The 25,500-nt window shown below is 39.1% G+C and overlaps 1 protein-coding gene across 1 annotated transcript; it reads right to left on the reverse strand.

The window, feature by feature from the left end:
* Nucleotides 1–24,113: 24,113 nt before the first annotated feature.
* On the reverse strand, nucleotides 24,114–25,089 carry LOC119916751 (ubiquitin carboxyl-terminal hydrolase CYLD-like; the record flags this gene model as incomplete). The annotated part of the gene is made up of 2 exons (XM_038736726.1): nucleotides 24,114–24,796; nucleotides 24,876–25,089. Coding segments are annotated over 2 exons (399 nt in total), but the record flags the coding sequence as incomplete, so codon positions are not given.
* Between the last annotated feature and the right edge of the window lie 411 nt (nucleotides 25,090–25,500).

The following is a 25,500-nucleotide window of genomic DNA, read 5'->3' on the forward strand; positions in this document are numbered from 1 at the left end:
TTGGTGATAAGGTGCAACACGCAGACAGACATACAGCTGACATAAATAGATGTCTAAATATATAAATATGGAAAAAACAAATGCAAGTTATATACTGTAAAAATAATAGAAGAATAGAGAAAAGTAATTCAACTATTTGCAGAAAAAGAACAATGTGGCAGATATTTACATGTGCATTACTCTGGTTTGTGTTGTGCAGACATATTGTAACAGAAGAGGATGTTGTGTGCATAAATGTATAAATTGACAATATAAAAAAAACCCAATAAAATAACAATTAACAACATATGTGCAATGTGCCAGGTTCATGCATGATATGAAATGAGGTGATATTTACATGTGCAGAAACGATTGGATTATTTGAGGGGGGAGTGTCAGTGGGGGACCCGGGCCTTGTTGATGAGTCTAGCTGCAGACGGGAAGAAGCTGTTTTTGTGGCGAGACGTTTTGGTCCTGATGGACCGCAGCCTCTTGCCAGAGGGGAGAGTCTGAAACAGTTTGTGTCCGGGGTGGGAGGGGTCAGCTACAATCTTTCCTGCTCGCCTCAGAGTCCTGGAGGCGTAGAGGTCCTCAAGAGATGGAAGATTGCAGCCAATCACCTTCTCTGCACGTAGGCTAACGTTATTTAACTTTAAATAAGTCAACTTTGACTTTCTTCTACATGGGAAGCAAAACTCTGTTTTCTGAGTGAAAGTCGTGTTTATTTTTTGACCCACCCCCGTTGACTTTGTCAATCTTTATATTTCGTCACCTGACTACCTCCTTTAATACTGTCATGCGACCACTACAATAAATGTAAATATGGGCCGTAATATGCTGTTGCACAATCGACCTATATAGCAGTTTTTCTGGTGTGGACAAGTGGGGGATTAGGCACTTTACGTATGTTTGTGCTTAATGAATATTGCAAGGCTGCATTCTGGAGCCTGAACAAGGCTCACAATAAAGCAGCAGTTTGTTCTCAATAGATGTGTGTGTTTATGTGTTTGCTATGCCTTTATCATGTTGGGACAAAAATCAGTTCTATCCTCCAATCTAAGAGCAAACGTCCCAAAAGATAAACCTCTTTTTTTTTTATGATTAGGGCACCAACTATCATACCTAAATGACAAAACAGGCTGTTTGTCATTGATTTTTGGCCCTTGCCTATTGATCCAAAAAGGATTCATATGCGCATTGGTTATGGTTAGATCATCTCCATGCTTCAGCCTTAAATATATTCCCAATGATTCTTGAAAATGAGTTTAAATCACTCCCTTATTCATGCATTCACCATGTCCTACTCCTCTACTACTACATAGAGATCAAATTAAGCTTAAATAGATTCAGGCACTTGTGTCATTATTTTCTGCCATCAATAACATTCATAGAATGAAGCTTTGCATTGGGTGGTTTTTAGTAGTATACAAACTATAGACATTATGGACATTTTTCAGGGCACTATAAAACATACATTTTAGACTTTTAGACACTTAAAGAACTAATAAATAACACTTGTAGAGGTGAGGCTGACCATATCATTAACTCTGTTTCACCATCTAATTCTATATAACCCTGACCCTTTCAACAAGTGACCACACTCACGCTAAGATAATAATAATACTAAGATGCAAGAAGGCAAACACATCTTTTGATTGATTGCAATGGATAAGACACATGCCTTTGGTGTGAGAGACACCCACAAATGTGTCATTGAGCAAGATACTTAACTCCTAGTTGCTCCTAGACGTGCAACCTCTGTCATATATAGCAATTGTAAGTGGATAAAGCTTCAGCTAAATGAATAAATGTACATGATTGCGTTCTATATTGATTTGTCCTCAGTCATATAACATGTGGAATTTGCCATATATCTGACTTACAGACATTACCTTGTGTACTTGCATGTAACAGACGTGCTGTATTTTTCATTATAAACTCTGGAATTAACCTTTTTTGCACAAAAGCTTGACTTTATTAAATACTTTTAGCATTGAACCTGGAAGTGTACAAAGCCTTCTTTTCATCATATACTCCTGCTCTGCAAAATGAAAAGAAATAACTGTAGAGCTTTCCTCTTCATATCCCTTTTTGCCACAAACGAAACTGACCACAACTAACGGTAGCTGCTGCATGACCTGCAAGTCACTACATTACCAATCTTCCATGCGCAGCAAATTAATCTGGCTCTGTGACTTTCTGGTGTGACCGGGCATTTAGAGAGGGATGTTCACACATCTGCTTAAGGTCACACGTCGGGCAAAAAGTAAATCATTAAGAGTTTGAGCAAACGGCAGATGCTGTAGTTTTTCTGGTGAGTACAGTCTCTTTTAGGGTTGAGGTTTATGACTCTGTCAAGGTTAGGATAAGCCTTCAGGGAATTAATATGAATCGAAAGTGAAAGAGAAAGAATCTGCTTGACTTTGTCTTGGGGACAAACTGTTCTCTTTTCTGTTATTTTCCACATCTGATGTCCCATTTCATCTCTTTAAATCACATCAGATTATTTTTCCATTATGAAAAACCCCCCAGGGAGATTTCCTTTTATGTAAGAGGTGATTTGTTCAAGCTCTACACAACATTACACAATGCATCATCATTAAACAACAGCCTGAACACACCAAAAACATCACTATCAGTCCATTACTATGATTTTGGCCTCTAGTTAAAGGACTCAAATGTTTGTGAGTCTATTCCAGAAATCTCTAAATCTTATTGATGAAGTTAAATTTGACTTCAGATCGGACACTGGAAGCTCATGTGGAGGTGTAGTAATTTCAGCGGAACTGTTGCAGTTTAGCAAAAGTTATTTAACAAGAATTGAGGAAGTAACATCAGAGACTTTCAGTTGAGAGACCAACCAAGGAACATTGAAACTGATTATATTTTAGGAAATAATGCACGTCACACACATTCCTGCCCAATGGTTTCACACTGGGAGGAAGGAGACTGCAAGCTAAACAATATACAAAACACTTAAAAAATCAACTAATGTTTTTGAGGAAGAAAATGCATTTAACACATTTGTTAGACCCCAAGGAAGCAGACAATATATTCTTTGTTTATGAGAAAAGTCCACATGGCACCTTTTACATGGAAATGAGAATTAGAGAGGTTAAAAGTTACAATGTGGAAGTTATCTATAATTTTAGTTTAGTTTAAAACCTAAAAAAATAACTAACACAATCAACAAAATGTAGAAGTAACAGTTCTGATGTCATGTCAAAGATGTATATGTAGTGTGTTGCAGATACATGCCATGCTGCCCGTCCTGTCTCGTAATACCACTTTTACCTCTATTGTTAGGAGTCTGGTTTTTGTGTTCATGTCTTTCCTGTTTAAGTCTGTTTTAGGGTCTGTGTTTCTCTGTGTATTCTTGTTCAGTTAGTTCCTAGTCCTGTACATTAGTTAATATCTTTTGTTTGTTTACTCCTGGTCTTGTGTTCCCGGTTTTGTCTTGTGTATTCCCTTGTTCTTTTCCTGGTTCTGTTTAGCTCTGTCGCATTCTTGGTTATTCACCCATGTCTGCTTGTCTAAGTGTTCTCTCTGTTACCCCCTGTTGTCTCTGCCTGCCTGCATCTCTGTTTTCCTGCTGTCTCTCTGCCTCCCTCGTTAGCCTCATGTCCGTCACCTGTGTTGCTCCCGCCCTGCTCGTTATCCCTGTGTGTGTGTGTGTGTGTGTGTGTGTGTGTGTGTGTGTGTGTATGTATTTATTTACCTGGTGTTTCTGTCTTGTCCTTGTCGGATCACTGTATGTTGTCACCCTGAGTTGCAGTGTGTGTTTCTTGTGTAGTCAGCCTCACTCGTCGTGTCTCCCTGTTTCCCTGCTCATTTTGGATTTCTGTTGGACAACCTTTGTTTTTGGACTCTGTCTTCAGCCACTCAGTTTGTAAGTGTGTTCACCTTTTGTTTATATTAAAACCCCTTCACTGAACTGCACCTGCTAGCCTTCGTGTCCTGCGTTTGGGTCCTCCAACCTGCTCCACCACACCACTTACCGGGACATCTATAGCTCAGGTTTGCCCTCATACTTTCAGCTGGGATATGTGTGAGCAGCTATGTAACACAAGCTCTCTTAGCTTTGTTTAGTCTAATAAATAAAAAAACTAAACTCACGAAAATGTCAAGAAAGCAAATATTCTTACATTTATTTTCCTTATCGGGCAGAAAAATTAAACCGTACACTTTCTGAATTCCAGTTTCTCTCTTTCACTGAATTATTTGCCTTGTTAACTTATCGTAAAACACACTTCATTCAAACTGTCATTGTTAGGGTTTCCACTGGTCCAACAATCACCAACTCTGGTTCAGTGGAAATCAACCTTTAATTCACAGAGTTGGACGTGAAAGTATTCAGTCTCTACATGCTGTCGCTGCTCCCTCTTGCTCCTCTTCTCCTCCATCAGTCTTGGAGGCTATGTTTGGTCCCGGTCCGACCGTGATCACTGGGAGGCTGCTGAGCCGGGTTCTGTTGCCCAGCTCTGGTTCTGGTGCCCATTCCAGTTAGCTACTAGGAACGCTAAGTTAGCTGCATGGCTAACTGAGCTAACAACAGTTAGATAAGTCTAAAGCTCACTGTTAAGCATAAAGAAGTACAGTAACATAAAATTATCAGACGTGCCGTCCAGAGACATCTTTGACCTAAATCCCTGCTGCTGTAGTTGAACTACAGCTGACCTCTTCTCTATTTGTCCAAATCGGTTCCTTTTGTGGATTGGTGCTGGCTTTAAAACTGCATTCCTCTGAACTGTGTGTGTGAGAGTGAGTTGTCATTGTTGGACACCTGCTGTTTGCAGCTGCATGTCCTCTGATGGCCCACAGAGACGCTGTGAGGCTCTGGACCCCGAACGGATATTGATGAAACAGAGTTGTCCAGATGTGTCACGTATCAGATCCTCACCTCAGGACCTCGTCACTGATCTTATCTGAGGAAGAGATGTGACGAGATCCATTAATCATTAGGTATAGATTTAACCTTGTGACAGCTCTCAGCCCATCACCTCATCACTGTCCCTTACTGAATGTTAGGAGTGTGGTTTTGTGTTCACATCTTTCCTGTTTTAGTCTGTTTTTGGATTCTGTGTTTCTATAGCTTTATTTGATCTTGTCATGTGTAGGGTTTTGTAGCTAAGTCTAGTCCTTTGTTCATTCACATGTTGAAAACGGGCACCTTTTTCCAGAAAAAAATGCCCAAAATTATATACCCAAAATGAATCAGGAATAACTCCAACCATTTGGCCTAGATGCAAAATTCTGGTCTCCTTTGAAAAGTCAGAAGCTAAGGAATATAAATCCATTGTATATTAATATTTATTTTACTTTTACAGACTATTTGGAGATGCAATTAAGGAAAAATCTGATTTTTATCCTCGCCTGGTTAAAAAAAAAGCTATATTTTAATGCAATAAACCATCCTGAGGAAGCTTTTCATGCAACTGAATATCTTCTAATGCACCTAGAGTGCAATTGTTTCAGTCCATACAACCAATTTCCAAATGACAAAACATTGAAATATTGATGAAAAACAGGAGTATTCATCAACATTCCTGTCACCAAAAGCACTTGCTTTACAGGCCTGTAGATTGAGAACGGAACATCCCACAGTGATGGGGGTATCAATCGATGTCTATATATCTCCAACGGATCGGCCACAAAATGGCAAAACATGCATACAACAGCATATGTTCTCAAGCGGCATGTTTCCTCTCCTTTCTCCTGATGTCTGGACTGTGTGACTGCAGACTGACGGACGTCTCACCGACACACGAGATAACCTTCAGACTCCCCACCGGAAATAATGAGGAGACATTTTATGAGAATGATTTGAATGATAATATGCCGAGTCATGATTCTGTAACATTTCATATTTTAAATTGCTTCATATAATGACTTTACTGGCAGGCAATTCTCAATCTTAGCCTTTTTTTGATTTCATCCTTGTTGCGTTATCTCTGTTTATCTTTGTTTCAGTCTAAAACATACTGTTTAATAAAAAAAAAAAAAAAAACAACAACCTAATATTTAGACTGTTGTGAGTGTGTATGGTTGTTTGTCTCTGTGTGTCAGCCCTGCAATGAACTGTCGACCTGTCCAGGGAGTCCCCGCCTCGCGCCCAATGTGGTTTGACTCCAGCTGACACTGGCCCCCCCCCCCAAGACCCTACACAGACGATTATAGATAATGTTTGTAAGCTAAAGGTGACAAAAATAATCATAAGCACAGCTTTTTGTCCTGTCAATTGCTTTTACATCTAGTGGCATGGAATTAATTTTCTTTCCTGTGTACTGCAGAGGTTTTGTCCTAAAATAAAACTCAGAGTTTGGGCTGAATAGAGGGAAAACAGTGAACGTGAAATCCATTCATGTCTAATTTATATTAATCTGCTGTGGGATTATGGGAAATGTGAACAGTGTTTTACAAATGATTTTACAGAGTGGTTTGAAGGTCACATTTAATTGTATCGCAGTAAAAGTGTCCAGCTGGGAGGAGCTTTTATATTTTCACATCCATCCCAGACAGTCAAAGATGTTGTGGACAGCACTGCTCGTAAAATGGTCACGAGGTTGTTTTACAGGAAGTGAGCAGCCAAAAATGTGCCCAACTGAGAAGTAGCACATATTTTACCACCACGTCTAGGCATTTTTGTGAGTTAGATGAAATCATGATTAGTGAAATAAGTTACTCTGTATAATGTGATTACTTTTTGTTAAAGGGCTAATAAATAATAAAAAGACTCCCGCTGTACTGAGCTAAATGCTGACATAAGCATGCTAACACGTTAATCATGTTCATTAGCCCTATTTTAGCTTCATTACACTGGCTCCCAGTATGTTTTAGAATTGACTTTAAAATTCTATTGATCACTTTTAAAGCTCTTCATGGCCTCTCGCCTTGTTATATTTCTGACCTTTTAGTCCCATATGCACCAGCACGTACCTTGAGTTCCTCGGGCAGAGGTCTGTTGTCTGTTCCAGAGTCTCGACTGAAAACTAAAGGGGACAGAGCGTTTGCTGTCAGGGCCCCGAGGCTCTGGAACAGCCTGCCCGAGGAAATCAGGTCGGCTGAGTCAGTGAACTCTTTTAAGTCCCTTCTTAAAACAAACTTTTATAGGAGAGCTTTTCCCGATCTTATTTGACTTTATTTTATTCTATTTTACTTATTTTATATTTATCTTGTGTATTTTAGTCTTTTCAGTGTTTTCTTGCTTTTATCTTGTATTGTTTCTGTATTGTTTTTGGGGTATCATTGTCTTTACAATTGTTAAAGCACTTTGTAACTTGTTTTTGAAAAGTGCTCTACAAATAAAGATTATTATCTTAGTATTAGTCTTTTAGTCTATTAGTCTTAGTTTCGCATGTTGGTATGCTAACATTTGCTAATTAACATTAAAAGCTAAAAACAACTGAGGTTGATGGGAGTCATTCATTTCGCAGGTATTTGTTCATAAACCATGTTCATAAACCATTGTGTCGGATGCTTAAAATCTTGACGTGCTGATGGTGCTAGCTTTTCAAACTGAGTTGAAGAGGGGCCATGGAGGAAGAGATGTGAGGCTTAGATACTGCTTGAGGTGAAACTGACAGGTGCATGGCAGTGTTTATCTTGAAAATTAAAGGTCAGGCTAAATCCCTCCTGTTTTAAAGTGAATACACATGTTGAATACGATCAGAATCCCTTTGCTCGGCTACGCTGAAAGGTTCTGTATTTTTTTTATTGTGTATTATTAAATCCAAACCCAGTGATGTAGAGTCTAATCAGTATCTGTCCTCAAAGCCCTAACCTTAACCACAATGGAGCTGCTCTCAGAACAACAGCATCATTAAAAAAGAAACACGATCAGCATTATCTTTACAAGGACCGACAACAACAGCAGAAGCAGGTCTGTCCCCACTGACTGAGAGGAATCCTTCAGAATGAAAAGTCTGTTTTCTTCCTTCTCATTAGTCCTGAGGTCACCGAGGTCAGGAGTCAGGACAAACACTGAAAGCTGACAAGCAGGTAAACAGAGTCAACGAATCAAATTCCTGCTAGTTTAGAGAGCGGTCTATGCAGAAATCAAAGTGAAAGGCTTGTTCAGAGAGCAAACAGGGACTAGATAAATTAATTCAGTTCAATTCAATGTTTTGAATTTATGTATCTTGGCGACAGTCGCAAAGAAAAACTCCCTTATAAACAGGCAGAACCCTCGAGCAGCACCTAGACTCAGGGTGGGCGGCCAACTGCCTCGTTGGAATCTAAAAATGGTAATAATTGTGCCAGCGGGTGTTGAGCAGCTACCTTGAGGGCAGTAGGTGGCCTGCAATCATAGATCCAGACTCTACAGCTCAGCGGGCAGAAATACCTGCTGAAAGCAACAGGAGGAGAGAAAGCACTAAACTACAGGAGATGGAAGAAGAGAGAGCAGCTGCATCATGGGAGTCTGTGCATAAGTAAGTGATGGTTCAGGGCTTTCCTGAGGCAGCCCTAACTATACACCATACGTTTGGCCCCTGAACCCAAACTGGGATCTGATTCCACAGCAGAGGAGCTTGATAGCTGAACGCTCTGGCTCCTAGTCTACTTTTGGAGACTCTAGGAACCACAAGTAACCCTGCATTCTGGGATCGCAGTGCTCTGGTGGCATAATAAGACACTATGAGCTCTTTAAGATAAGATGGTTCCTGACCATAAAGGGCTTTGTAGGGAAGCAGAAGGATTTTAAATTCTAATCTGGATTTTACAGGGAGCCAGTGCAGAGAAGCTAATATGTGACATACCATCTCTTTTCCTGTTTTTTTTTTTTTTTAGTACGTGTGCCGCAGCATTCTTGATCGAGTCTTAAGGTAATTAGTCCGCAGCCTGATAATGAGGAATTGCAATATTCCAGCCCAGAAGTGACAAATGCGTTTACACCTGGCATTAAAATGTGTTTTGGGTGAATGGATTGCAATCAGATAGAGCTTGACCACATGAAAGTAAAGTTGTAAATGCAGCCAAGATGCATTGAGGGCAAATTGTGATTTGATCGGCCAAACCAGCTCCGGAGGTGGTCAGGGATGCATTGTGTAAATGCGTTGTCAATCCACATTCAACAACTACGCGAGTGGGACTATATATCAGTCGCAGTCTTACAAATAAAGATGGATTAATTAATTAAATCTAAAGTTTGATGGCACATACAGTCAGTGCATCCATAATATTTTTCAATGTTCAGTATGGATGGAGAGGTGGAAATTCCAGATTCCAGCTGCATGATGCCAAAAGTAAACAAAAAGCAAGGCTGACCCTGATAAACTGATGTTTCTTTGTTAAGTGTACACTCAGCAGTGTCCTTGGTGTTAATTAAAAAGACAAGTGACATGAATATACATTACTTGTAAATTGTATTCCCATCAGTAAACGTTGTACATTCCCCAATGTTTTCACATTTTGTCATTTTTAACATTTTCCTGTGAAAGGCTGTGGCGTTCCGTTGTTTGAGCTGAATCTCGTGGATCCTGGAGATTATACTTTTGTGAATCTAGTTTCCTAGTGTCCAAGTTCTTTTTTTTGATTTAGTGATCTCACATAATCACTGAATTTGTTGTTTATCCAAAAATTGTTTTCACAGATTCACAATTGCTTCCAGTAAAAAGGCCAACTGCTGTCTTCAACCTTTATGTGGTTTAGCTCGATTATTATTTATTTGACAGATGATGGTGCTTCAATCATACCAAGCTTTCTTTATCCTGTACAATTTACTTTTATTCAAAGTACAAACATTTAGGATAGTTCAATAGCTTTCCTTTTTGTTCTCCATATTCAAAGTAACTTCCGAGATAAATTTTAAAAATTTATATATATATATATATATATATATATATATATATATACCTTATTAAAAAAAAAACATTCCTGTTAACTTTAGCTCAAGTTATAGTACATTCTTTGATGCAACACTTCATGCATATTGTCTATGTAGCAGAGGGGAGTTACAAAACTCAATTTCACTCTGACTTGTCATATTGTGACAATAAACCAACCTACCTTATTTGTAAGGGTTAATGAACTGTATAAGCTCAGTGTACCAGACATTCTCTGGATCACAGTTTGTATTTTGTATCCCACTATAACTTTTGCTAAGAAACAACATTTCCATATTCACCCCTGTTATAAGTCCATGTGAAGTATATACAAAATTAAATACTTGATAGTAGGCCATCATCTGTGCATTATAAAGGGCAGATACATTTTATGGCAGGTTGAAAACCATCCAATACAGTCTTAAATAATATGTATCCCACTATAACTTTTGGTAGGAAAATAGAAACCTCTCCATATTCACCCCTGTTATTAGTAATGATGTGAAGTATACACAAACTTAAATACTTGATGGTAGGCCATCATCTGTGCATTATGGAGGGGGAAACATATTTTGGCAGACAGCATGTTAAGCCTGGCAGGACTACTGTTATCGCTTTTTGTGTATGAAAAGTGCTGTTTAAATGCATTGCATTATTAAATTGTTATGATTATAATTTACCCTTTAAGGAGGAGGACTCTCAGGGTGGCCGCATTCAGTTTAATTTACATTTCGAGTCAAGTAGATGTAACGTTGACGTGAACAATGTGTTAAACTGATTACAGTGATCTTGATTTTACAGTGTCGATGACGTAGATATTTGTAGGATCAGCTTACTTGAAAAAGGTGGCAGTCTGTCTGGATCTAGCTTCCAAACAGTAACATGGATGACTAAGTGATCAACTATGTGATCGTCAGGCTATCGCGAAATAAATGTTTGCTTTTTGTTTAGACATTCTCAATTCAGTGCAATGAATACGAAATTCAATAACACTTAACGTTAGCCTATAAAAGCGTTCTTATAAGCCATGTGCTAGCTTGTTCTGCAAAAACCTTGTTTTACTTTCATGAAAGTCCGCCTTTATCGTTGAATGCAAACGCCCTCCTGTGGCAGGGGGAACACTTTTTATCAGGAATAACCACCTTGGCACGACACCTGTTAGTGGCACTGAAATGTCCTAAAGGATTCGACTAGTTGAGACACGTGTTCCACCTTTCGCATAAACGTCGCAAGGAAGATATTACTATGATTATTGTGGACTTTTCGTCCAGAGGAGGGCCAAGGTCTGTGTTACAGGGGCACTGGCCCCCTGTTGGCTCCCTCCCAAAACCGCCACAGGTGTGGGCTACAGCTCAGTATGTTTCTACACTGGGGTTTTTGAGGATGTGCCCGACTAGCATTATGATGAGTGTTACAAAGTGACACAAATGGTTTATGGAGGTAAAGGCTGGAATAAGTTTTGTTTTCCCTAATACAGATGGGAACAAAATCATAGATATGAAATTGGCTTCGATGTTTCTCCTGCTGGAGAAAAGCAACACAAACTATTCCACATGTTCTGTATGCAGACAATCCAAATTAATTAAGTTTTTTCCCCATAAAGATAACTTTGTAAAAGGGACCATTTTATAATTTGACTACTTCTACTTTTGGTAATCAAGCACATTCTGCTGCTAGCTAAGCCTGTTTATCTCTGCACGAAGAGACAAAGTTGTTCATTTCAATATGAGGTCAAACGGGTGCGTTTAGGAACAGAATTCAACTGCAAATCCTTTCAGACTAATTCATCAAGAGTGGAAGAATCCATCAGGTGTGACTAAATGAGGGATGAACAGATGGATGGGATGAAGGGAAGAAGCAAAGGGTGATACAGCTCATGAGAGTGTTTGCCGTTACGAAGCTTTACAATTTTCCAATGTTACAAAAGGTACAGTAGGGGCAACCAGTGGATAAACATGGAATGTGCAGGTGTTAGATTTACACTTAGATTTGTTACAGTGCAGTACGTCTACAGCTTCTCTTTCTTCTGACTTTTTAAACCTGTAAGGTTTAAAGAGGATATCAGGTTGGAGACGGATAGCTGGCTCCTAATTATAGCCTCATCCAAAGCTTGCCTCTTGTGCCTTCTAGAGAAGCTCATTGATCTCTTCTGTTTACATGTTGTTTCTCTAAAGAATCAGGCTTTCTGTATTGTGACGGTTGCTATAGAGTTTCAGACGTCTCAGATTAATTAGATGAACAAACTAAACCATTTGCATTTCCTCCCTTTCTGATGATGTCCTCTAATTGGACACTCACAGCCTCGCATTAATCACCATTATCTCCAAAGTACATAAACACTGTTCACATTCTTTCTGCTGTTCATTAAGATTTGTGTTTAAGGTGCAGCATCAGATTAAAGACCATGTCACTACTGTATGTCAACATGTTGAACATCACAACACTACGTGTAATGCTTAATTTCAAGAAAGAAGAAAAAAAAAAGAGTTTAAAGCCCAATTCCCACCAACGGTCGGCGGGTAAAAAGACAACAAACCCCTTCAAATTTCTACCTGGATATCTTAGATCATGAGGCACTGTCAGGTTCATGTTGCCGTTTGTCTGGAGCGCATATACACAAAACTGTAGAGGGCCACCCATATGAACATCTCCTAAGACAGCGGGCGTTAAATAATTTAATAAAGAAGGCATTTCATGGATGAAACTCTGCAACAGAGATCACACGATGTCGTCTTGTTTGAAAACAAAGTGGCACGACACCTGTTAGTGGCATTGAAATGTCCTAAAGGATCCGACTAGTTGAGACACGTGTTCCACCTTTCGCATAAACGTCGCAAGGAAGATATTACTATGATTATTGTGGACTTTTCGTCCAGAGGAGGGCCATAGGGGGGTCCAAGGTCTGTGTTACAGGGGCACTGGCACTGTAACCCTGTAGCCCTGTGAGTGGGCCACAGTTGCAAACTTGAAGAAAGGCATTTCATAAAAGCAGCTTATGTTTACAGAATCCATGTGTATCTCCATGAATGAATGAATGAATGAATGAATGCATGCATATATATCCCTACATGCTACATACATAAAAAGTGACCTTTCATCAAGAACATTACATATTATAACAATTAGCCCATTATTATTATTGTTGTAGTTTTCATACAGTATCCCTTATATATTTTGATTGTATTTTTTTTCTGTTTTTTTTCTCTCTATTCAAACTGAAAATCAGGATCAATTGAGCTTTTGCCCTTCTGCTCCATTGGAGGTTTCTGTCCTCCATGAGCTCGCCTTAGGACACCTGCGTTATTGTTTGACAGGTGTACCACCCCTACTTGGTAATAAAACATATTCTAATAAATATGAATTATTATAAATAACAACAATAGTATAATTAATGGCGCTGTAATATGAAATTCTTTTCATTGCTTTTTCAAATAACACACAACAGTATAGCTGTGATTAGTTTTTGGTGTTCAAACCAGAAATGAACAGCTCCATTGTCCACTGTTGTCAAGAGATCACTTGACAACAGTTTGTGTCCACCTCTTCAAGGATGGACCGGGGTGTGTGTGTGTGTGTGTGTGTGTTTATTATATACTGTAGATATTTCAGTCCGGACTAAAGTGGTTGCCATCCACAAAGTCACACCAGTATGTAACTAAAAACGTCGAAATTCTTTCTAGCACAATAACAACACATTTAAATTATTCCGCAGCCTTGTCAGAGGATTTTGCTCTCTGAGTTCTTTCTGAATGTGAAGTTTGCATGCAAGTCATGAGAGTCGTTTTCACACAGCACTGCATGGTAGAGATTTAAAGTGATGTTTGTGGTTGCTGTAGAGACATGAATGGAGCTTTAGGGAGGTGAATGCATCTCTATCAAAGTACCAATGTGAAGCATCCTCATGACACACAAAGTTGGAAATTAACAGAAGGCCACCAGCTGCATCAAGGACCTGCACCCTGTGGGGGATCGATCAGTGGCTTCTCACTAAAAGCCACATCTCATGGAACCATTATGGATAAACTCATCTCTGTTTATTGTGATGGATAAATCAGCTGCAGTCCCACGGGGAGCTTTTCTCTGAGCACGACAACATAGAGACTCACAATATGCTTTGTTGTTATTTATCATAATCAGCTTCATGTGGCCAACTTCTTATACCATGTTTTAATTTTTCAATTACGTGCTTCCATATTCACGTGTCAGCTTTATTTCTGTCACATGTCTTGGCTGAAGTATAAAGGAGGACATGGAAATCTAAACCGCTCTGGAAGAAATGATTTTGAAGCTCCAAACGAGACGGAGTTAACCTTTCTGGTGCTAAATTATGCAGATGTAACATTGGCCAACCGTCCCCTTTGTGAATACTTCCCACGACAGTCAGGGAGTAATATGCTCATCATGATGGATGTAGATCAGGGTCCCACAGGTGCTGATTATAAACAAATCTCAAATAATATCCAAAGATCACCGCATCCACACTGCTATGAATTAATTTCAGACTCTAGAGACAACAGCCACACAAACCATAGGCCAGCATGTGTGCTTTAATGACACACTTCTGAGTGCAAATGCTGATAAGAAATTGAAAGAACATATGGCTATGAAAGTCATAATTATTATAGGGTGGGGTAGGAGAGATGGGGGCAATAAAAGCCTCACGGGAGAAGAGGAACTTATTTATGAATATGAATTGATTAAAAGTATATAAGAAAATATAGAAGCTTCAATACATGTGAGACCTTTAAAGCAGAAGACAAAGAAAAAATGAGTTCCCATTCAGAAATAAAAGAAAATGGGTAGGAGTATGCAGAATTTAAAAAACAGTCCCAACTCAAGTCAGAATAAACTTGCAATTAAATAAAACCCTTAAATTAAAAAAATAAACCCTTTTACGCCATAAAATGGATGAAACAATGACAAAGGCCTCAACTTATCAAGCTTGTATCAACAAATTAAATGTTCACTGTCCACAGACACAGATGTTTAACTGAACAACAGAATGTTTCTTTCTGAACTCAAACTCAAACTCAGATCTGGATTGATTCATCAGAATCTGTGTTGACGAGGGGCTCAACAGAAAGACGTCATTGTGACTTCCAGTCCATCAAAATTAATCTCCTTCCTATTGGAAGCTTCCTGACTGCACACAGCGAGGATGAATGTGTTCAGATCTGAAAGGGATAACAAGGACACACAATGTATTGCAGACCCGGGACCTCATTACAGAAAGAAATCCTAACTGCTTATCCTAGCTTAACTTAAGTTTCAAAGATCGGAAAAATCCTATCTTCCTGTTACAGAAGCCGCTCCTAAACCCATGGCCGTGTTCTATCTCAGACCTCTTATCTTAAGAAGAGCTAACTACAGCTAACTAGAGCTGTAAACTCAATTCTTCAATCAGCACTCTTCCTGTCATACGTGTATCTGTGTTAAGAACATACAAGAGACTGCCTGTATGAATGACAACGGCTGTCTCACAAAGTAGAATATTTTCCTAAATGCAGTTAGGAAACATGTCATCCTAAATAGAGATAAGATATTTGACTTTGGAAGTTTCTGTAATAATGAATGAATATTTTATCACGATATCTGAACAATCTTCAACAATCAAACAGTCTTTTATGAATGTACATGTTTATGATAATTGTGATGGTCTCCTCAGAATGAAACAAGAAGTAGTAATAAGTTTAAGAAACAAGTAAAGAAACACATCATGTCTGTTCATGACAATAGAGTGCCTTATATATTTCTTTTATTTTTGTATTTCTTTGTATTCTGCTGTTTTTTGTATTGATTGTGTATTTCTTTAGAACCTGTTGTTTTGTGTGGAGGGGGCACAGTGGTGTACTCGCCTCTCATCCTGCTGAAAGACATTGTTGCAGCTGTCTCTGAAGCCTGGGGCGCTGTGCCCTGGGCCGTGAAACATTGGAGGGGTGTCTTTGAGAAGACGAGGGGACTGGGGGTCTCGGCGAGGCTCTCGCTGTGGAGAGCAAGCCCTTGAAGTGGGATGAAGTAATTTTTATCAACTGGTGTGTGTATATTGTGTTTGTTGTTTGTAATCATATTTTTATTCTTGCAATTTCATTCTCTTTTCTTTGTTTTAATGATACTTTTCTTATTGTTTTAAGTTGCCTTTTGCTGAGCACTTTGTAATGGCTGGTTTAAATTAGTGGGACATAAATACATTTATATTTTTCATTATTTAAGGGACAGCATAACTCCAGACTGTCTGGCTGCACACTCACTAAAAATTGTCTTTTTTTCCCCCACAGTAACGAGACTAGAAATGTCATGTTGACTTTGACGTGGAAAAGGTCCGCCGTTTCGGGCTCTGTGTGTTTTATTATGCAGACATAATCTTCTTTCAACAAAAGGAGTATTTCAACTATACTGCTCAGACAAGCACAACTCTCCCCTCTATGTAAACACACACATGCAGAATCTGTACTTTTTTTTGCATAATGATGAATATGCTTGAAATTGCTGAGCAGGTTGGATTGAAGGGATGCTACTTTGTCGAGTTGCAGGGCCGTTTATTAAGACAAGGCCGCTCCGCTCGCTGTAGCCGACTGTGCCCTCGGGTATATAAAAGAACCCAACTCATCACAGAGAGCAGCACAGCACAGCACTCCTAACTAGTGTAGAGGTCATCCACAGAGCTGATCACAGCGAGAAGAGGGGGGAACACAGTGGACAGCAGGATCAAAAGCATCCGGAACGAAGACAAATATCTACTGAGGCATCGTTTGAAAAAAAGATGAGACAGAAAGAGTGAGAGCTGAGGAGACTCACACTTTAATGTAAAAAATCCTCGGTGTGTATTCACATCACGTGAAGATGTAGCGCATGCAATGTTGGACTGATCCTTGGTGTGACAACGAAGCACACTTCAAAGCCGACAAAGCAGCGTTTTGTTGTTCCCAAAGTGTAACAGACGTTTCAGATCCCATCAAGGTTATGAATCTCACTGTATGCCTTTGAAGTGGGCTAAACAGTTCATTTGCTGCATGTTTTATGTTTCACCGCTGTGTTTTCAAAAGGAAACACTAACAGCACAAACGTCTGAACCAATGGAGGCAAACCCACAGACTGCCATAATGTCAGTGTGTAGCTCTAGCTAAGGATTTAATGTGTTTCTGACACACACAGTAACAGACAAGTACTGACAAGTGTATTTTTAATTGACTGTGTGAAAGGAATTAAGAGAACACACACATTTCGCATTTCGGTCAAATTCTGAAATTTTTATCTGCCTAAAGTTTTGAGTTACAATTGCATGCACATTTGCCTGTACCAGCACAATTTGAGGCAAAGACGCACCTAAAGCTGCATTTCATGTGATGAGCCTACTAGGGGGAAATGAAAAGAGAAAGGAGGAAAATAACAAAGAGAGAGGAGAGATCTTTGTGGGTTATGAGTCTGAGCTGCCTCACAAACACACTCTGCACAAGGGGTCGATGCAAACGTTGCTAGATGGCTACAGCCTCTTTTTCTGCTCTTGTATGATTGTATTTTGATCACTTTGTCACTTCATTTAAAGCACATTGTGTTGCCCTGTGTATGAAATGTGCTAAAAAAAATAAATAAATAAGGTTTGACTTAGCTGCTCTCCTTCAGCTTCATCTGAAAGTCTCCTCCCCAATTTTGAGCTGCGCATTAAGCTGAACATTCTTCTCACCTGCCAGTGAAGAGTTATATTGAGAGGGCATCAGCATGTGAGGAGGTTCATGCTCCGTCACCCTAGTGATGCTAGTGTAGCAGTGTGATCCCTCACTGACTTCCCACCCACAAATATTGGGAAATGTAAATAGGAGGTACAGCTATTTAGGATTATTGACCCTTAGAAATGGGCATTTTGCTCATTCACAAGAGGAGAGCCTACTCCTACTTTGGCTGGCTAATAATGCATTTAAATGAAAATCTTGTGCTGTGTGGGGGGGGAATAGGCTAAAAGTTTTGGTTTCATTTTGCAACCAAGTAAGATGGACCCTTCACTCTGTGGTTTAAACCAACATGACGTTTTCCTGTCCAGCAAACTTCACACTCACATTGATCTTTCAACACCATGTGTTTCAACCTTTTTAAAATGATTGTGTTAAATGTTTTGATGTTTCATGTTCCCATCACTTTAGATATCCATTTCAGTGCTTTGATATGACCTTCTTTCCTATAAATATCCTTTTGAGACTATAACTATTTTAGACTTGATCTGATATCTGTGATATGTGTCATTGATTGGCTGAGACCATGAAAGATTTAATCACCAACTTTTATTTAACCCTTTGGACAAGCAGAAGGCTTGTTCCAGATGACATGGTCTGGCTTGTATCTGCACAGCCAGATAAACAGCGAGGTACAGTAGAGCAAGGCCACGTTAGGTTTTGTAAACAGCAAGTGAAGGAGGATTGGGAGGTTAATTTATGAACAATCTTTTATTACTTTTTAAGAAGACTTGTACTTAAGATATGTAAGTAATGAAAGTCAATGTTATTTATGCTGCCGATGACAAAGCTCTAGACATTAAAGTCACAAATACTAATAAAAAACAATGCTTTGTGACCTGTGTGGTACTTTCCAGAGTCAGAGATGCCAAATGATGACATATGTCCTAATACTGAGGCACCAATAAAAAAACTTTGTTTTGTCATTACTGAGCTGCAGGAAACGGTGAGACATCCAGTTTATTTATGTCTTTAATACAGTCAACTATTGATTTAACAGGGGACAGGAATGAATACAGCTGAGTGTCAGCAGCATATTTAATGGTAATAATGAGTCTGTGGGTACGAATTGATCCCTGGGGAAAACCACATTCCACAGTCAACCTTTATAAAACTGCACATGACTCGTGCAAATGAAGGACTTACTCACAAATACTTAACTTCAGTCCTCGGCCTTCATCAGAGCAAATTTTGTGAAAATGACAGAGAAGAGCATGCAATGTTGTAGGGAACTTTGTTGGAATATAATTGTATGTATATAATATGTTTGAAAGATGTTTAAGACAATTGGAATCGCATCTCAGCAAACCCTTTAAGGTGAGTTTCATTCCATTTGGTTCAGGTTAAAATGTAAATGAACATAACACTGACACAAAGATCCCATCCCAGTGTTACATGTTGTTCTACTCAATAATCAATAGGCAGAGTACCTCCAGCACTTGGAGAACTGAGACAGAATTTAGGCCTAGTGTAAGTGGCATGGCTGCAGCTGACAGATGCACGGAGACTTGCTGACAGTGAATGCCTAAATGAACAGTCTTTAACAATGTGTTGATTTGACGTGGTGTTATGAGTTGTATGTAAATATCAGCTTTATTCTTTCAGCTCGGCTGTGTCGGCGTTTCCACATTAAAAGACTCGTGCACAGAAGAGGTGGTCGTTCTTCCTCACTTTAAAAAAAAAACTTCTGGTTGCTTCATAAATGAGAAATTTATTTAACACACTCAAGTGTTCCAAACATTGTTACTTCATAGAGCAATGAAACAAAAAATCCATTCATGCCAAAAAATGTGCTCAAATAGTGGCTGAAACACTGAATGTCAACATTTACGCTACTGAAAACTCACCTCATTACCTGCTGCCTACATCGCAAAAGGTGGGGCGGAACATGACTAGTCTCTGTAGTAGGCCTACTAAATAGCCTACCATCATATTCAAATTTAGTATTTCAATATCCCTACCAAACTGCTCATATTATTCAGCCTCACATAAGAAATATGAAACCCATTTATTTTAACGGCTGCGACAGACTGGGAGAAATACAAAATATTAAACACATTTCAAAGCAGTAAGTAGGCTTACTGTAAAAACCTGTAGGCAACAATAGCTTAAGTCTTTTAATCAGTCTCCGTAGGATGATGTCGCTTTAGCCTACAAGAGTTACCTGGATAAGCTCAAATCCTGCTTCGTGGTACAGGCCCCTGAGGGCTGTTTCACAAAAGCAGAATTTAGAAATCCAGGATAAAGAGATAAAGCTAGGCTTGACCTAAAGTGGTCAGTGCTTCCTGGCTTTATCAGTTTCACAAAGGCCAAACCAGGCTCAGAAGGTGCGACTATGTCAAGCCAGGTGTAAGTAATTCTGATAAATGGGCATCAACAGCTTTCTTCAAGAGACCACACTGTCGATCAAAGATTCATTGATGTTGAAACCCATTAAAGACATGTGCCGCTTACTTTATTCGCTGTTACTATGTGTAAAAAAAGGCTTATGATGAAAAAATGCACATAATATTTAAAAAAAAAGCAACATGGCCGCAGTATTAAAAACTGCGAGAAAAAACGTGACCTAGAATAGAGGACAGACTTAAAAAGTAAGTAGCTAAAAGTATCACTGCTCCTAACTGAAACTGTGCTAATTACAATGTTACCATGAATGGTAATGTTATGTCAGACCTTAAAAGTGAGCAGTTGATGTTAATGTCACTCAGCAAATGTATTAATTACAACCACTAATCAACATACTATCTATTCAATAAAATTTTATTTATATAGCGGCAATTCACAACAACTATGAAAAAGTAACTTTGTGTTGCAAAGTGGTGGGGACATAAGAGCTCAGATTAGGGGTGTGACGATACACCTTTTAACCATTTAACCCAACTTTGAAGTAACATTCAATGCTGAGATACATGAGTGGGGAGTCTGAGGGTCCTCCCCCAGATGTTTTTGAACATTAAACACTTACTTTTCTGACTTCTGGAGAAATATTCTGCACCAATTTGTGGTGGAAATGTCTTTATTTTTATAAAAAGGAAACACAAAATTCAGCGGGCAGGAGACAATTCAAAATATAACAATATAATGCAGTAATCAGCAGCTTGTTCTTTTAGCTTAAGTTACTTTTTTTGGACAATGCACATGTTTCTTTATTTACATAGCATGTTTTCTTATTGTGCAAATAAACCTTTCTTAGCCTTTTTGGTTATTTACCTTTTTTTTATTGCAAGCAACATTTTTAACAAATATAGAGTAATAAATAGTGGTGTGTGTGTGTAGATAGGACAGGCTGGAGGTGTGTCAATTTTGTGTGAAAATGGTGTACTTGTTAAGTCAGTGATGTGGTGCTCATAGAAAATACTGTATGATATTTTTAACTAGACCCTGAGGCTGAAGTCCTACAGTCTGACAGCCAGTCTGGCAATGTAGTTTAAGTATAAGGACACCCACAGGTGAACAATTCCTGCTGCACACACTTGAAAAAATTTACAAAATAAAAAACAGCACTTGGACCTAGATATGGAGATAAAAAGAAGCACTGAGGAAATTGGAAATCCAGCAACTACAAAGAGAGGTGATCATTGCGAAGCACACTGTAGCATAACTGTAGCACGATGTATTAATCATTGTTTTCTCTCCCAAGCTCCCAGCAGACGAGTGATCCCAGGGAGAAAAAAAAAAGGTCTAAAAACATTGGGGTGTCCTTTCCGTGTTGTTTCATGAATAAACAGTGCACGATATAGTCTCCTTACTGAAGTGGAACTGTCATTTGGGAGTTTTATACAATTATGAAACCAAATGAAAATTATTTAGGCATATATATGTGTGTGTGCCATAAATTTCTTGAGTGACATAATGTCCGGTGCTCATTTTTAAGGCACGATATAACATTACAATTATGACAATGAGTTTCAGTTAAGAGCAGTGATATTTTTAGCTTCTCACACATTCAGCTGGTCCACTATTGGCTGTGCCCGAGTTAGCTTTTATTTTATTTATCATTTTTCTTTACATGTGCTTTCATTCCACGTAAACCTACTCACTGATGCTCAGTGTGTGCAAAGTATGGTGCTCGCGTCTTCTCCAATTATGAAACCTTAACCACAAACTGCTATTTTAATACAGGCTAATGAAAAATATGCAAAACAAATGCATAAGAACATGGAATAACTGGGGGAAAAAAAAACCCACTCTGATCGGCGTGACCGCTGACTGGACAGACAAGGGACCAGGATTAACTAAGACTGGCTATTAGCCTGGTCTGGAGCAGTGGCTAGCTGCACAGAATAAATCACCATGGTAACTTATGTGTTACTGCTTTCGTGAAACTGAGTCACCGCTTAATTCAGCCAGGATATCTGGAAAATCCCGGCTTAATCCGCTATCTTGGTTTTGTGAAACAGCCCTCACGTCAGTGTACTTCTGTATTTGTTGGTATTCTGGACTTGTATGTTTTGTTTAGTTTAATCTTAGTCTGTTCTTTGTTAGCTTGTAGTTTATTTATATTATTTAGTCTTCTGTCTGTGTTGGTTTGTGTTCTGTTGTTTAGTTTGCCTTTTTATGTTCAGTTTGTGTTGCTGCATTTTGGTCTGGTCCTGTCTGCTCCCCTCAATTGGTTTCACCTGCTTGCCTGTGTCTGTGTTCTGTCTAATTACCTCACGTCCTCCACCTGGTCTTGGTCTCGTCCTGCTCGTTCCCTGTTTAAGAAAGCAGGCTTAACAAACTCTGAGCTTATCCCTGAGCTCTGAGTTGATTGAGCCTGAGGTGGGAAATTCTGAATTTTCGGTTCCAGAACAGCTGATCAGAATCAGTTCAATCAGCCCTGAGTATGTTGAGCCTGACGGAAGCACATGCCATCATCAATGGAGCACCGATACTACGATTCACTCTGGCAACGGGTAAATAAAGACAGAGCCTCCATTTTAATGCGTGCCAATGCAGACTATGATGGGCTCTAAAACGCAGGAGTGGAAGAAGGATCAATGACTTAACATTATTAGGCTACTACACAGCGTTGCTCATTCATCATTTACCAGACTGGAATTTCCTTAATGAATGATAAAGTGCTACAGCCCATTACATTCGATTTTAAATTGGAAGGCTATATTTATTAAGCTGTAACCTGACGGGACTAAATGCCGGTAGTAATCGCTACCTAATTATGAAAATAGGTAGGCCTATAGATCAAATACAAGACACAGTTTCTTCGTGGACCTGTGATTGTAAAGTCATACTCATCAGGTTAGCCTATTAACTATTTTTTTGCAGTGGAAAATGTGTCTATAGATTAATGTTTGACGTCTATTTTACATTAATAAAATCTTACTCATTTCGTATTTTATTAATACTGTCAAAACACATAAAAAAAAAAACCACATTCAATCAGCAGCTAATAAAGAAACTCACTTTTAAACCTTATTTAGGCCTATTTGTTTCAGCTTCACGCATTATCCTCACTCAGAAAGTCTCATTATCTCCAGTTGATAACGACAATAGGAATGTTCCACTCTGTGCGACTAGCCTACAATATGAAAGATTACTGTTCATTGATCAGTTTGATAGGTTACATAATAAACGGTGATTACTGCAGTAATTTAGTGCACAGTGCTTTAGTGCAACTGTCCACAGAGTCACAGCGTTAAAGACAGACATAGATTTTATTCTGTGCTGAGGGTAAATCCACAATGTGCGGAGATCTGTCCATAAATGGATGACAGATTGATCATAAAGCGGTCATGTTCAAGATCATGTTGGGTGAAAAACTAATAGCCTAACTAACTGGGATTTTAAAGTTTTTAAAGTCGTAAATGCGTTCAGATATGTGCTTTGATATCGACAGAATGAATGAGGCAGCCGCCTCAGGCTCCGCGGGAGAGGAGGAGTTAAAAAGAAACTGATGGTTTTCCTACTTTTTCATCAGTTACTGATCTAGGAATTATCTGATCTCGCTCTCTGAAACGGAAAACTCAAGAGTTTCCCTCATCTCAGGCTTAACATACTCGAAATTTTCACTAATCCCGCTTTCTGAAACGCGGCCCTGTTCAGTCTTTGTGACGTCCCGGTCTAATGTTGAGTGCTCTCAAGTAAGCTTTTGTCAGTTTAGTTGTTGAGCTAATAAATATTTAGGAACTACAACCTCCTCACCTGTTGTCTGCGTTTGGGTCCACACCTAAGTCTGCACTCAGCCATCCCTCGACAGTTTTGTTTTTGCTTTTTTGTGGCGTTCCTACATGAACTGTCACTAAACGCAGTTATGCATCTACTCAAATGTATACTTTCAGTAAAAACACATGTAATGTGTATAGGATTTGGGATGTGTTTTATTACTTTATTTAAAAATTATATTCATTGCACTGTATATATTTTCCCAACTTAACAGTGTTGTTATCCCAAACATAAGTTAGGATGCTGATAGATGGAAAAAGAATTTTCATATCAAAAGCAATATATTATTACTATTCCATCGGAACAAATTTTACCGAAATATAAAGTAATTGGTCCAGCCACAATCCTAAACCCCTTATTGGTCAGAAAACATTAAGATGCAATGGTGAGTTTTACTAAGCAATTAAACAGCATTGTATTTACATAAGTACTGTATATGGGGCATTTATTACAACAAGCCACTCTGAAATCATTAGTCTTTCTTTAGATGTCTTTGTCTGCAAAACTCTAAATATAAAAATCGTAAATATAATTATCAAACACCAAGAGTATACAGTAATCTACAAAACCCTATTATTACAGTGCAACCTGTCATTTATTTTTGCCAACACATGTCAGTGATGATCATTTTCTTGTTTTTATAGTGCAAAATCATTGAGCAAGCAATGTCAGGTTGTCCTTTTTTTTCTTCATACAATATTATAGAAACCGATGCTGTTATAAGTTATTCAACCCTGATAACACTTTACCAGCGACATAGGGCAGGCATATATGTATGTATACACACGTTTTTAGTTCGTGTGTGTACTTCTACACATTCATAAAAGAATAACAAACCAATCCAGCCAAAGGAAATTACATGAACAGCAGGGCAACTTTTTTATGACATAGTGTGCAGTGAGTAAAGCTGTGGGGTCTTTTCCCCTCAGCGATACAGACACATGTTGGTGCTCCGATATAGGTACATGTAGGCGTCACAAAAGAGACGTTTAGCCACACCTTTCATGTCTCGAGGCACCTGATTGGCCAACTCCACTGGCGACATTTCCAGGTAGTCGCCGACCTCAGGGCAGGAGCGGACCTCGGGGATGTTGTAGCCGTCTCGCTCTCCTGAACACAACGCACAACTGAGCAAAAGAGTATGTGTATAAACGGTGCATATACTGAGACAATGAAACGGAGCACTCACCTTGTCTGTCTGCCATGCTGTCGAAGAAGATCCAGTCTTGGCTGTTTGGTCCGTATTTGATGAAGGACACGTAGTGGCTGGTTTCAATGCAGAGCACAGCGAACAGCTCCAGTTTGTCTCTGGTCAGAGGGTGAGTTATGTCGCAAGCCAAGTAAGCCTTAGGGATGTCCAGAGCAACTAGCTTATGGTCTCGGCGTTGAGGATGATTGTGTACCTAGGGGGAAAAAACACATGCAGTTAGGGCTTCAATAAAATTTAGAATGTTTATATTTTCTTCATTTTAATTTAATAAATTACCACATTTAATTATCAAAATGGTTGTTTATTATTTTTCTTTATTTGACAGGGTTTTAGCACTACACACACACACACACACACCCCGCAATCTGTAAATGAAGGATATGCACAGGATGTCACTATGCTCGCTCCTAGGAATAGGTGCTATTTAAATTAAGTTTATTATGATTATGATCCATCCATCCATCGTCAACCGCTTATCCTGCGTACAGGGTCGCGGAGGGCTGGAGCCAATCCCAGCTGACATCGGGCGAAAGGCGGGGTACACCCTGGACAGGTCGCCATTATGATTATTTCGGTTGTATCACATGTCACTCCATACCTCTAT

The sequence above is a fragment of the Micropterus salmoides genome, unplaced genomic scaffold (genome assembly GCF_014851395.1).
Source record: "Micropterus salmoides isolate LMB-PRFRI ecotype aquatic unplaced genomic scaffold, ASM1485139v1 Ms_hic_scaffold_2149, whole genome shotgun sequence".
In the NCBI taxonomy this organism is placed as follows: domain Eukaryota; kingdom Metazoa; phylum Chordata; class Actinopteri; order Centrarchiformes; family Centrarchidae; genus Micropterus; species Micropterus salmoides.